The sequence below is a fragment of the Dipteris shenzhenensis genome, chromosome 9 (assembly GCF_047967505.1).
Source record: "Dipteris shenzhenensis isolate YYH24624 ecotype China chromosome 9, Dip_SZ_1.0, whole genome shotgun sequence".
Classification (NCBI taxonomy): Eukaryota; Viridiplantae; Streptophyta; class Polypodiopsida; order Gleicheniales; family Dipteridaceae; genus Dipteris; species Dipteris shenzhenensis.
This window is the reverse complement of record NC_141604.1, coordinates 16,835,920-16,846,827: the sequence shown is the minus strand read 5'-3', so window position 1 is coordinate 16,846,827 and position 10,908 is coordinate 16,835,920. Positions and strand designations below refer to the sequence as shown.

Genomic DNA, 10,908 nt, shown 5'->3' with positions numbered 1-10,908 from the left:
TGTAGGCGTCAAAAGGGTGCAAGGGTTGGGCAAGCATGTTGGGCAAGGCACCAGGAGATGGTGGTACAAAAGAGGGGCTAGAGGGAGGACCCAGGGAAGGAGAGAGGATGGTGCAGGCGAGCATGGTAAAGAGGAGGAGGGGATGACAGAGATGGGGATGCAAGCCGCAGAGGGGAGCCATGTGGTGTTGTCGTCTGAGTGTCATGTGACACATCACAAATAAGGAAATATAGAACTTAAATTTGTGAACAAGTTGCTATCATTTGACTTTTAAAAATTTTCTTTGAAGTAAAATGCTCAACTAGATCAACAAAATGACGAATAATAGCTGCACTGAGCGTGGGAGCCTATATGGTGGGTCCTTCAAATGACCATATAAATTCTTTGGGGAGCCCTTATAAGGGCCTGTGGAAAGTTGGGGATTTTTTCGCTAATCTGGGTGGTGTTTGTTTTCCTTTGGGGATTTTTTCACCAATCTCGGTGTTTATTTTCCTTTGTTTCTAATCAAGTTGACTGTGGTAGAAGTAGGTTAGTGTTTAAATTTTTCTTTAGTTGTTAATGGGTATTAAGAAGGGGTCCCCATGCATCGGTGGACCTTAGTGGAATGGATATTCCCCCCATCCACGTGGTCCCATTGGTGGACCAACCCACTCCTATTTAGGCAGGGCGAGTAGCACCCAAGGATTGGACTCTGACATCCAATTCTAGGGGGTAGGGGGCGGCCAGGGGAGGGGGGGGAGGTTACCCCATTGTAGCCATGCACTAAATGTCACTTGCCAGTGGACATGTTGACGAGGCTGGTGGGAGTGTGGTTGGAATTGGTGGAGATTTATGCATGGATTGACAATGCCAGTCCAAGCTGGTGGCATGGACGCAGAAGCATTTTGTTTTCATGGGGACATGCAAAATGCCAGGCGCACATGGAGCCGTACACTAAAGGTTGTCTTTCTATAGGGTGCTACAGCTGCCCATGTGCCCGACCATGGTGCAATGCATGCATGGCTTGGACATGGTCTGGATGTGGGCAGGCAATCTTTTCCATCCATGATGCGTGGGCGGCGGGCGAATGGTGCGTAAACACCCACCCAAGGTAATTCTTCTAGTGGTTTTGCCCGTTTGTGAAATGGACATGAGTCCTTACACCGAGTGCGTGAACACCCAACTGGTGTAAGGACTCTCATGTGTGTGTGAATTGCCTTGGTCATGATGGCCTTATGTATGTGGATGAAACCCACCATGCTTAGCATGCCGCAGGCTACCCTCGCTACAGCCTTCGCCAAGCAAGTTCCCATGGGAGAGCTTGTCTACAGAATTAGCCCGCTGGAAGAGTTGGAGGCCTATCAGAAAACCGGTTTCCTGCATGGTGGTCACCTTGACAAGAGCTCGGGATTCATTCATCTCAGCAAATCTTCTCAGGTCTCTATTCCATGCCCAATTGATCAGATTGAAAGAGAGAGAAGTTTGAGTTTTACAAGAATTATCTTGCATTGCCAGATGCAGATTGAAAGAGAGAGAAGTTTGAGTTTACCAGAATTATCTTGCATTGCCAGATGCAGATTGAAAAAGAGAGAGAGAGAGAGAGAGAAAGAGGGACAGTTTGAGTTTTACAAGAATTATCTTGCATTGCCTGCTTCTAGCAGGTCCCCTGCGTTCTTGACAAGTTTCTGCCCGGTCGAACTGGCTTATATCTGCTCGCCATTGACCCCGCCGAGGTGTGATTCTTATCACATTTAATCTCTTCTAGGGATTATAGTATTTCATTTGTATATTGTAATGGCATATATTCGCCGAGAATGATCTCGCACAATTTTTCCAAAACTGGCCTGATTGCTTTCTGTGCAGCTTGAGGATGGTTTGAAATATGAAAAAGTTGAAGGAATTGCAGAAAACGGAGAAGACGATTTTTTCCCTCACTTCTATGGGCCTTCGGGAGGCTTTTCCCCTTTACCTTTAAAGGCGCTGGTGGAGACACATAAACTGGAAGTTGAAGATGGGAAACACATTCTTCCCTTCCCTAGACTTTCTTGAAGATGTCCGTGGAATCTGGTGTTGTAGCAGTCGAATCTCTGCGGTGGTGAGTATATCGTATACAACCAGAAATTATGGGATCTTAGATGTCAAAAGGTGGCTATAGGCTCCAAAAAGCTTCGCATTGGTGGCTTATTTCCCAAGACCCTGGAAGTATCTGTTAATTATCTTATGTGACGTCACTCAGCCGTTATATTGATTATTTTCAGACTGTCTCTACTTTTTTACTGTGAGCTTACTTTTGGCTTTTGGATGGCAAAGTCACCTCAGAATTGCTACTTTCCTCCATTGTAGATATAATATTCCTTGTATATGTCCCTTTTTCTTGTGGTCGCTCGGATGCCATTTTTTCTGCAACGGAGAGGAGAGCGCATAGAAATTACGTAGCTCTGTGAAAGTAGCTTTTGTTTTCTGATCTCTGTGTTCTGGTTCCCTTGGTCGGCCTCACAAGCCCCCTCCATCCATCTCCCCTTCTCTTCTTTTCTACCTTTCCTTGTTTTTTTCCTTCCCATTTTCTCAATAAATTGTCGATGTTAAATTGGAATATCGAGTCCTGCGACACTGTGGAAAACTCTGTTATTTGTTTCAACATATCAACTTCAAAAGCATGTTACTAAGTTAGCTAATCTTGCACATGCTTATTGGATAAGCTAGGTGACTTGATTCCATTATTGCAGTGTGATGCTTGTGGGAAGCTTAAATCAAGGGTGTTTTACTTGAATTTGAATTAGATTAGTTGACTAACTACCTATTTTGATACCTAACGCTAACCTTAATGTCAGGAGGATGAACAGGAGCACTTGTTTTAAAGCTAACAGCAGGACAGGAATTCAAATCCCTTCAAAGATATCTGTGTCCTTAGTGAGTGCAGGTCTCTGGCTTTATGCAATTGTCCAGTGAAGCTTGCTGTACCTCAGAAGGATAAGCGGTGTAATGGACAGACGTACTATAGAGTCTAGAGTCAACTGTACTGTCTATCAAAGACTGGGTCAGCCCATTGTGTAGATCTGGTTGACTGCCTAAGAATAGTCTTGTGCAGTGAGTAGTTGGAGCTCTCCTGTGAGCAGATCATCATCAGGGTGAAGAGCAGCTGCTGACCCGTACTTGCTGCTGTACGACCGACCAGTGCAGCCTATAAAACAGGCCCTCTACAGGCACCTACTGTCCAAATCTTGCGCCAGCCTATAGAGTTGCCCTGATTCAGAGCCTTTGGTTGGATCTAATTCAGTCTCACAGCCTGCCATAGTTCTGGGCATGCAGTCAGCCCTCTGCGCTGACCAGGGTGGCTCCATGGGCTGCCCTAAAATATAACTCAAGAAGGATGCAACGTAGCTGCCTTATATGGCAGCCTGTCTGTGTCACCCTACAGGTCGTTGCACTCCTTATTTGGGGGCCCTAACAATTGGGCGTTGACCCTATCTCTCCAACACTGTCTCTCAATGACAAACCGTGGTCGGAGAATCCCGGGCAGGGAAGGAAAAGAGACGACGTTTCCTTCGCGACTGGGACCACCGGGAGCTATTCTTCCAGCACTCCACTCAGTCTTCAGTGGCATTACGCCCCTCCACCGTGGCTGTTTGTCCACTCTCCGATGATTATGCCCTAGGAGGCTTGTATTTAGCTTTTTGACTTCTCGGGCTGAATCCGTTTTGTGATTACAGCCCGCTGGCCTTCAGGCCTTCTTGTACTCTCGCTTTCAAGTAATATAACTAGCACTACTTTTTGCGCAAAAAAAAAAAAAAAGACAAACCGTGGTCTGCTGATACCCAGTTTATGAAATTGCTCCATTAGCTCCCATGCAGAAGCTTAAGGAAAATGTCTAAGATGTTGCCGTCATTTGGTCCATTAACACACACCTGTAGCACCTCCAGGGCTTGTTTCACAGCGTACATAAACCACCAGATACAATCTGGAGCAATGATACCAAATTAAGTTATGGGCATGCTGTTATCTAGGCACCAACAGGTCCAGCCAGTAGTCCCCCTCAAAATTTGGGAACAGGTCGATACAGTAAAGTACCATGCATCTTGGGTTTGTTTTAACCCAATCATCCTCCGTCTACATTACAAAATTTATCTTAGAACCTGCAAAGTGAGTTCCTAGAGGATGCTTTCAGAAAGATCATCACCAATTGGTCCTTCTCTGGGAGTAGTTTGGTCCGATCTTGAGCCTGCCAAGAGCAAGTCAGGTGCCTCCTCGAAGTACCTATCAGATAGCCTATTTTTGGATCTTTGGCGTGTATTCCACTATACATTTCGTCAAAGTCTGAGTTGCACTACATGTGTTTGTCTATTACCTTGAGAAAAGGCTCTAGATCTTCTACGTTGGACATGCATACATTCATACATGGATCAATGACACTGATCTCGAGGCTATTGGGTGTAACCAGCTATTACTAGAGTGGTTGAATTTAACTCAGACTCTTCTTTCTTGGACTGCTGTTCCGTTTCCTGATCCACCTTCTTCTTCTTGCTATCTTACAAAAGTCCAACCAGATCGCAGTAGTAGCATTTTCTCTTTTTTTTTACCATCACTATTAGAAGAGTTGTCACCCTCTAAAGAATCCTTCTTGTTTGGTTAAACTTGCGGGTTTGCCTTTACTCTTCCCTGCAAAAGCAATAAATGCCTCTTCTTGTTCTTGCAACTTCAACCTAGCTTCCTCTTGGAGCAATAGAGGACCGAACCTCTCGAACATAAGAGGACCGAACTCTTCGAACATGAGAGGCCTCGACCTTTCTCCCGTCGTTAGATCGGTCATTGAAGCTACATGGAAGCTTGCTGAGAAAAAATCCAGCAAGTTGGTTGCTATCGACCTTTTGCCCCATTGTTGCAAGTTGATCCTTTGAGAATCTTCACCCCCAGATCGTTAGTGACAGCTGCCTCGTCTCCCAATATCATTGTGAATAACTGGTTCTTGAGAGTAACTATTTGTGGTGCATCGTCAGTATTGAACAGATTTTAAGATCTTCCAAGCCTCACCTATGGTATCTGCAGTTTGAATGTGCAGAAGAACAAAATTTGTGGCTATCTCAACAATCATTGACAATGTTGTGTCTTTCAGTATCATCGTGAATAACTGATTCTGGAAATTAACTATTCGTGACACAACATTGTTCTCAAATACATCCTTTAAGATTTTCCAAGCCTCAATTGTGGTATCCACGATTTGAACTCCATTTGAATGGTAGTTACCTTGGCAAACATAGAGAGTGCCTCGAAACACTATTGCGTATAAAGCGAGTAACATTGCGCACATACGAGAACTAAATGGAATATTCCTCTTAAAAAAGCAAAATTTTGATACTTTTTTAATCATAATTAAAAATAGTATTGCACAGTATCACTATGGAAAAAAAGTATGCAGCACAAGACTGTTACTTATTATCCACAAATGGACCTTCATATAGGGCAGTCAACCAGATCTACAGATTGGGTTGACCCAATTTGCGTATTTGATAGACAGTACAGTTGACTCTGCCTGCCCCTGCTGACCTGTACTTGCTGTTGTACGGCCAACCTGTGCAGCCTATAAAATAGGTCCTCTAGAGGCATACCTGTCCTGTCCAAATCTTGCACCAGCTTATAGAGTTGCCCTGATTCAGAGCCTTTGGTTGGACCTGATTCAGTCTCACAGCCTGCCATAGTTCTGGGCATACAGTCAGCCCTCTGCGCTGACATGGGTGACTCCATGGGCTGCCCTAAAGTATAACTCAAGAAGGATGCAACATAGCTCCCTTATATGGTAGCCTGTCTGTGTCGCCCTACAGGTCGTTGCACTCCTTGTTTGGGGGTCCTAACAATTTGGCATTGACCCTATTTATCCAACACTGTCTCTCAATGACAAACCGTGGTCTGCCTATACCCAGTTTATGAAATTGCTCCATTAGCTCCCATGTAGAAGCTTAAGGAAAATGTTTTCGTCATTTGGTCCATTAACACACACCTGTAGCACCTCTAGGGCTTGTTCACAGCGTACACAAACCACCAGATACAATTTGGAGCAATGGTACCAAATTAAGTTATGATCATGCTGTTATCTTCACACCAACAGGTCCAACCAGTAGTCCCCCCCAAAATTTGGGAACAAGTCGATACAGAAAGCTACCATGCATCTTGGGTTTGTTTTAACCCATCCTCCGTCTACATTACAAAATTTATCTTAGAACCTGCAAAGTGAGTTCCTAGAGGATGCTTTCAGAAAGATCATCACCAGTTGGTCCTTCTCTGGGAGCAGTTTGGTCCGATCTTGAGCCTGCCAAGAGCAAGTGAGGTACCTCCTCGAAGTACCTATCAGAATAGCCTATTTTTGGATCTTTGGTGTGCGTTCCACTATACATTTCGTCAAAATTTGAGTTGTGCTACATGTGTTTGTCTATTACCTTCAGAAAAGGCTCTAGATCCTTTACGGTGGAAATGCATACATTCATACGTGGATCAATGACACTGATCTTGAGGCTATTGGGTGTAACCAGCTATTACTAGAGTGGTTGAATTTAACTCAGACTCTTCTTTCTTGGACTTCTCTTCTGTTTCCTGATCCGCCGCCTTCTTCTTGCAATCACAGTAGTAGCATTGTCCTTTTTTTAACCATCCCTTCAGAAGAGTTGTCGCCCTCTCAAGAATCCTTCTTGTTTGGTTAAACTTGCGGGTTTGCCTTTACTCTTCCCTGCAAAAGCAATAAATTCCTTTTTGCAATAGATGCCTCTTCTTGTTCTTGCAACTTCAACCTAGCTTTCTCTTGGAGCAATAGAGGACCAAACCTCTCAAACATAAGAGGACCGAACTCTTCGGACATGAGAGGCCTCGACCTTTCTCTTGTCATTAGAGCTGTCACTAACCCATTGAAGATACAAGGAAGCTTGCTGAGAAAAAATCTGGCAAGTTGGTTGCTATCATCCTTTCGCCCCATTGTGGCAAGTTGATTCTTTGAGAACCTTCACCCCCAGATCGTTAGTGACAGGTGCCTCATCTCCCAATATCATTGTGAATAACTGGTTCTTGAGAGTAATTATTTGTGGTGCATGGTTGGTATTGAACAGGTCCTTTAAGATCTTCCAAGCCTCACCTATGGTATTTGTAGTTTGAATGTGCGGAAGAACAAAATTTGTGGCTATCTCGACAATCATTGACAATGTCATGTCTCTCAGTATCATCGTGAATAACTGATTCTGGAAATTAACTATTCGTGACATAACATTGTTCTCAAATACATCCTTTTAGATTTTCCAAGCCTCAATTGTGGTATCCACCATTTGAATGGTAGTTACCTCAGCAATCATAGAGAATGCCTCAAAACATTATTGCATATAAAGTGAGTACCATCGTGCTCAAACGAGAACTAAATGGAATATTTTTTTTGGCCTGCCTTGGGGGGTAGACTTAGCAACCGCGCGAATTTGGCGAAGTAAAAAATCTGAATAATTTATTTTAAAAAATTTGGCGAATTTCGCATTGGTCCACTTGTTAGCACTGAAGTGGCACATAAATACAGTTGCATGCATAGCTCTTCTCCCGTCGATGCAACCTTCCTCATCGAATTTCCAATTGGTCCACGTGTTAGCATTGAAGTGGCACAATAAAACTTTTGCATGTGTACCTCTTTTCCGTCGGCAAATTCTTCCTCTTCCCGTCAGCGTAATGTCGTTGGCGGGCGATGCATGTCCTCCCGTCGACGCACATGTACCGCCAATGTGCAAGTATCTGTTGCAAGGATCTATCGTTGGTGCAATCTCCTTCCTTCTATCGTCGCATTCTCCATGGCGGGCATTGGATGTTCTCCGTTCTGTCGACGCAATCTCCAAGGCCTTGGTTCTCTGTCCTTCCGTCTGCTTTCAAGCCTGGATGAATGATCTGCTGTGGTTGTACCTCCTCCTGTTGCGCCTTCTTCTCGTCTCCAATTTTTGCATGCTGCATGGGTGGACCCTCACTTCTAGTCTGCTTCTGATTCCTATAGAAGGATGTGATTATTCTCTCTTCGTTTTGGTATCTACTTCTGCTCTGCTTCGTTTGTTAAGGAGGATTGAATTATTATTCTGTGTATTGAATTGAGGCAAGGTTCGGCGGATTTTGGACTATGGCTAACAAAAGCTTCGTTCGGTGTCGTCCTCCCTGGCCAGAATTATGTCTAATTAATAACGAATTAGGCGTGAAGAACGTAACGTTCTTTGCATGTTGGCTACCATGGAAAGCTTGCAAGGTTGTAATGAATACGTTTACATTCTATTTAACGGACCAGAATTGTGTGTTTCGTACTGCTTTCTTGACTTCTCTCGTAGTCCTCTGAATCAGTGAAATGGCACGTTTGATCGATGACATGGATACCGATAGCTCTGCGTTTGTGAGAGGTCTAAAGAGAAGGCTTTCGTTGAAGCATTTTCCTTGATTTTCTTATACATTTTTCAGTCTTTCTTTTTTGCTTCTGGATCTCTGAACTTCTTGTTCATTGCAGAACTTGAGAAGGCTTACCTCGAGATATTACAATCTGGTTGTGCTCCCGTCCCTGCAAAACACTGCGGTGATGAGGAAATATAAAAGTTTGGAACTTTATCGAATGCAATCCAAGGTATGTGCAAGTACACCACTATATGCAACGACGTTGGCGATTGTTTAGCGATACTGTAGTACCGTTTAAAATAGTTTGCATGCAACACGAGTCTGCCATGCACGCACATTCCTGCAGTCTCCTCATCTTGGTACGTAGATTAATGTCTACTGTGTTTCGTGTTCTGTGTTTCATTCGCCAAACTCTCATTGAATCATTGTTTGTTAGAATGTTAGAATTTGAAAGTGATGTAAAACATATATCAATGTCAATTGCATAAAATTATTTTACGCATAATATATTCACAAGAAATTGCATCTCATTATTTCAAACATTTATCTTTGCAGCAAGTAAGCGATTGATATGCAAGGAAGACAATGATGAGGTTAATTCTCATAGTGGGCCTAAAATTGCAAATAACTTTTGGTCACCACCTCATTCTTTCCCATTGGATACTAAAGCAATCATTCCATCCAAGGCTAACTTTGTACGGGGGCAAATTCTTTGATATCGCTTGCCATTATGCAATTGTCGGATTGCACTCCTTAGAGTTTTGTATTTGAGGGGAAGTTGCTTTGTAAGTATGGAATTTACAAGGTCACAAATTCAAAGTACCCAACCTTCTTGAAAGGGGATTTTACCGATAAGTTTTGCTCACACACTGTTACATTGCTCATTCCTTCCACATATATTTACCAATTTGTAAATTTTTTGCAAGTTGGGGAATTATATAGAATAGAAGGAGCCAGTGTTGTATTGAAAGGTGCAACTAAGGGTGGGACATCTAGATATTCTTTGCTTCTTGATGCTACTACATGCATCATACGAGGAGAACCTTTTGAAGGTAATCTTTGTTTGCTACCATGTCAATTGGGCTGCTAAGATGATTAACTTTGGAAAACACAATATAGCTAGTGTGATGGGGACAGTAGCAGTTGTTATCATCAAAATTGCAAACGAAGAAGGGATGGCCGACCAAATGATTGTTGCGGATGGACCACGTGATCAAGATAGAGCTGCTGTAAGTCCATAGTGTTATTGTGGTGTTTTTCTCAAATGCAGAGTAATTATTGGAAATTTGACTTAAGCTCCATCACTTTTGTTTTGTAGCTATCATTTGTGAACGAAATGAAACCTACACTTACTCAACTTGTACAAGAATTTCACGATGAAGGTCTTGTTATGTACATCTTGAAAAACATTTCTTTCTTGAAGGCAAAGAATACCAACGCAATGGAGAACAAGTGCCCGTCCATATTAAAGGCCCATATGTAGACCTTGTACTTGCATTGGGCATGCCTTGCCTTCAAATGTACGAGGAGGATTTGATGATGCCAAGAACCAAGCTTAAAACATGCAAGCCAGGTGGAAGCTTCACTATCAATAGTTTTGGTGCTGTTATAGCACATTCGAACCAAGTGCATAACATATTTGTGAGCTTTCATAATATATATTCGTTCCATTGTATTTGCCTTGGTTATTTAATATCAATCTACTCTTGAGTAATTGATTTTACTTCAACTATTATTGACATCATGGATATTCAATTGCTTATTCAAAAAAAACAATTAATGGAAAACCATAATTTCAATGCAAAATACCATGTCAACACAAATGTTCTCATATGTATTTTAGAATTCTTTCCTAGCCTAAGTTATGACCAATTGTTGACAACTTTATTTCATGACATTGTTTCTAATATTCGAGATTCAAGCAATCCATGGATTGTATTTTTAACAATAGCAAATGAATCATTGCTCACAATGGAAAAAGTTAACAAACTTATTCAAAATTCTTCAACATCCATTGCACTAGTGATTGACATCTTGCAATGATTTCATTCCATCTTTGGTACCCCATTTGCTTTATTAGGTTACGATGGAATTAAACTTCAACTTAAAACTACTATGGGTTCAACCAAAACAATTAATAGAAACAATTTGCTATTAGATCAATCAAATGGTGTTTGTAGAATGATTCCTTTAATTTGTTTGCCTCAAAAACTTACTTACATATTGTGGTCAAAATTAATTGGAACAAGTAGTTCTTCAAAATCCAACCTTGCCTACAAAAGACATTGCTTTTATGCTTTCAAACATGTTTGTTGAAACCAAGTATTCAATGCAAACAATTTTGAATAAAATTTACAAAGTTAGAAGAATGGTTTTTGCACCAACAAATGTCACTGCAACACAAACATGTGGTGAGGAAGTTGCAAGAATTGAGAAGGCCTTCATTACTCCACAAAAGGAAACACAACGAGAACATACACTTACAAAAATACATTAAAAAAACATTGGATACTCTGTCTTTCCCATGTGTTTGTTGTGGTTCATTAA

The 10,908-nt window shown here is 42.1% G+C and overlaps 2 protein-coding genes across 3 annotated transcripts; both read left to right on the top strand.

Annotated features, from left to right (window-relative positions):
* The first annotated feature begins 1,140 nt into the window (after positions 1-1,140).
* Positions 1,141-2,357, top strand: LOC147898289 (dihydroorotate dehydrogenase). Of its 2 annotated transcripts, XR_015541582.1 has the most exons (4): positions 1,141-1,416; positions 1,641-1,712; positions 1,843-2,217; positions 2,263-2,315. XR_015541582.1 is itself a non-coding variant. In XM_087379675.1 (3 exons), exons 1-3 carry the CDS (start codon positions 1,204-1,206, stop codon positions 2,026-2,028), a joined length of 471 nt encoding a protein of 156 aa, XP_087235801.1. In that variant the 5' UTR covers positions 1,141-1,203; the 3' UTR covers positions 2,029-2,357. The 2 variants fall into 2 exon arrangements, 1 of the variants encoding a protein (XP_087235801.1); XM_087379675.1 differs by having other exon boundaries at positions 1,843-2,357.
* Positions 2,358-7,647: 5,290 nt separating this feature from the next.
* Positions 7,648-8,585, top strand: LOC147898288 (uncharacterized). Its single transcript, XM_087378795.1, has 2 exons — positions 7,648-7,960; positions 8,477-8,585. The coding sequence occupies exons 1-2, from the start codon at positions 7,666-7,668 to the stop codon at positions 8,557-8,559; spliced, it is 378 nt and encodes a 125-aa protein (XP_087234921.1). The 5' UTR covers positions 7,648-7,665; the 3' UTR covers positions 8,560-8,585.
* Positions 8,586-10,908: the final 2,323 nt, after the last annotated feature.

Excerpts from the sequence above, each read along its gene's own strand:
- LOC147898289 (XM_087379675.1), top strand. The coding sequence starts at position 1,204 with ATGATGGCCTTATGTATGTGGATGAAACCCACCATGCTTAGCATGCCG. Across the intron at positions 1,417-1,640 it reads ATCTCAGCAAATCTTCTCAG|GTCCCCTGCGTTCTTGACAA; the intron begins GTCTCTATTCCA and ends TGCTTCTAGCAG. Across the intron at positions 1,713-1,842 it reads TCGCCATTGACCCCGCCGAG|CTTGAGGATGGTTTGAAATA; the intron begins GTGTGATTCTTA and ends CTTTCTGTGCAG.
- LOC147898288 (XM_087378795.1), top strand. The coding sequence starts at position 7,666 with ATGTCGTTGGCGGGCGATGCATGTCCTCCCGTCGACGCACATGTACCG. Across the intron at positions 7,961-8,476 it reads TGGGTGGACCCTCACTTCTA|AACTTGAGAAGGCTTACCTC; the intron begins GTCTGCTTCTGA and ends TGTTCATTGCAG.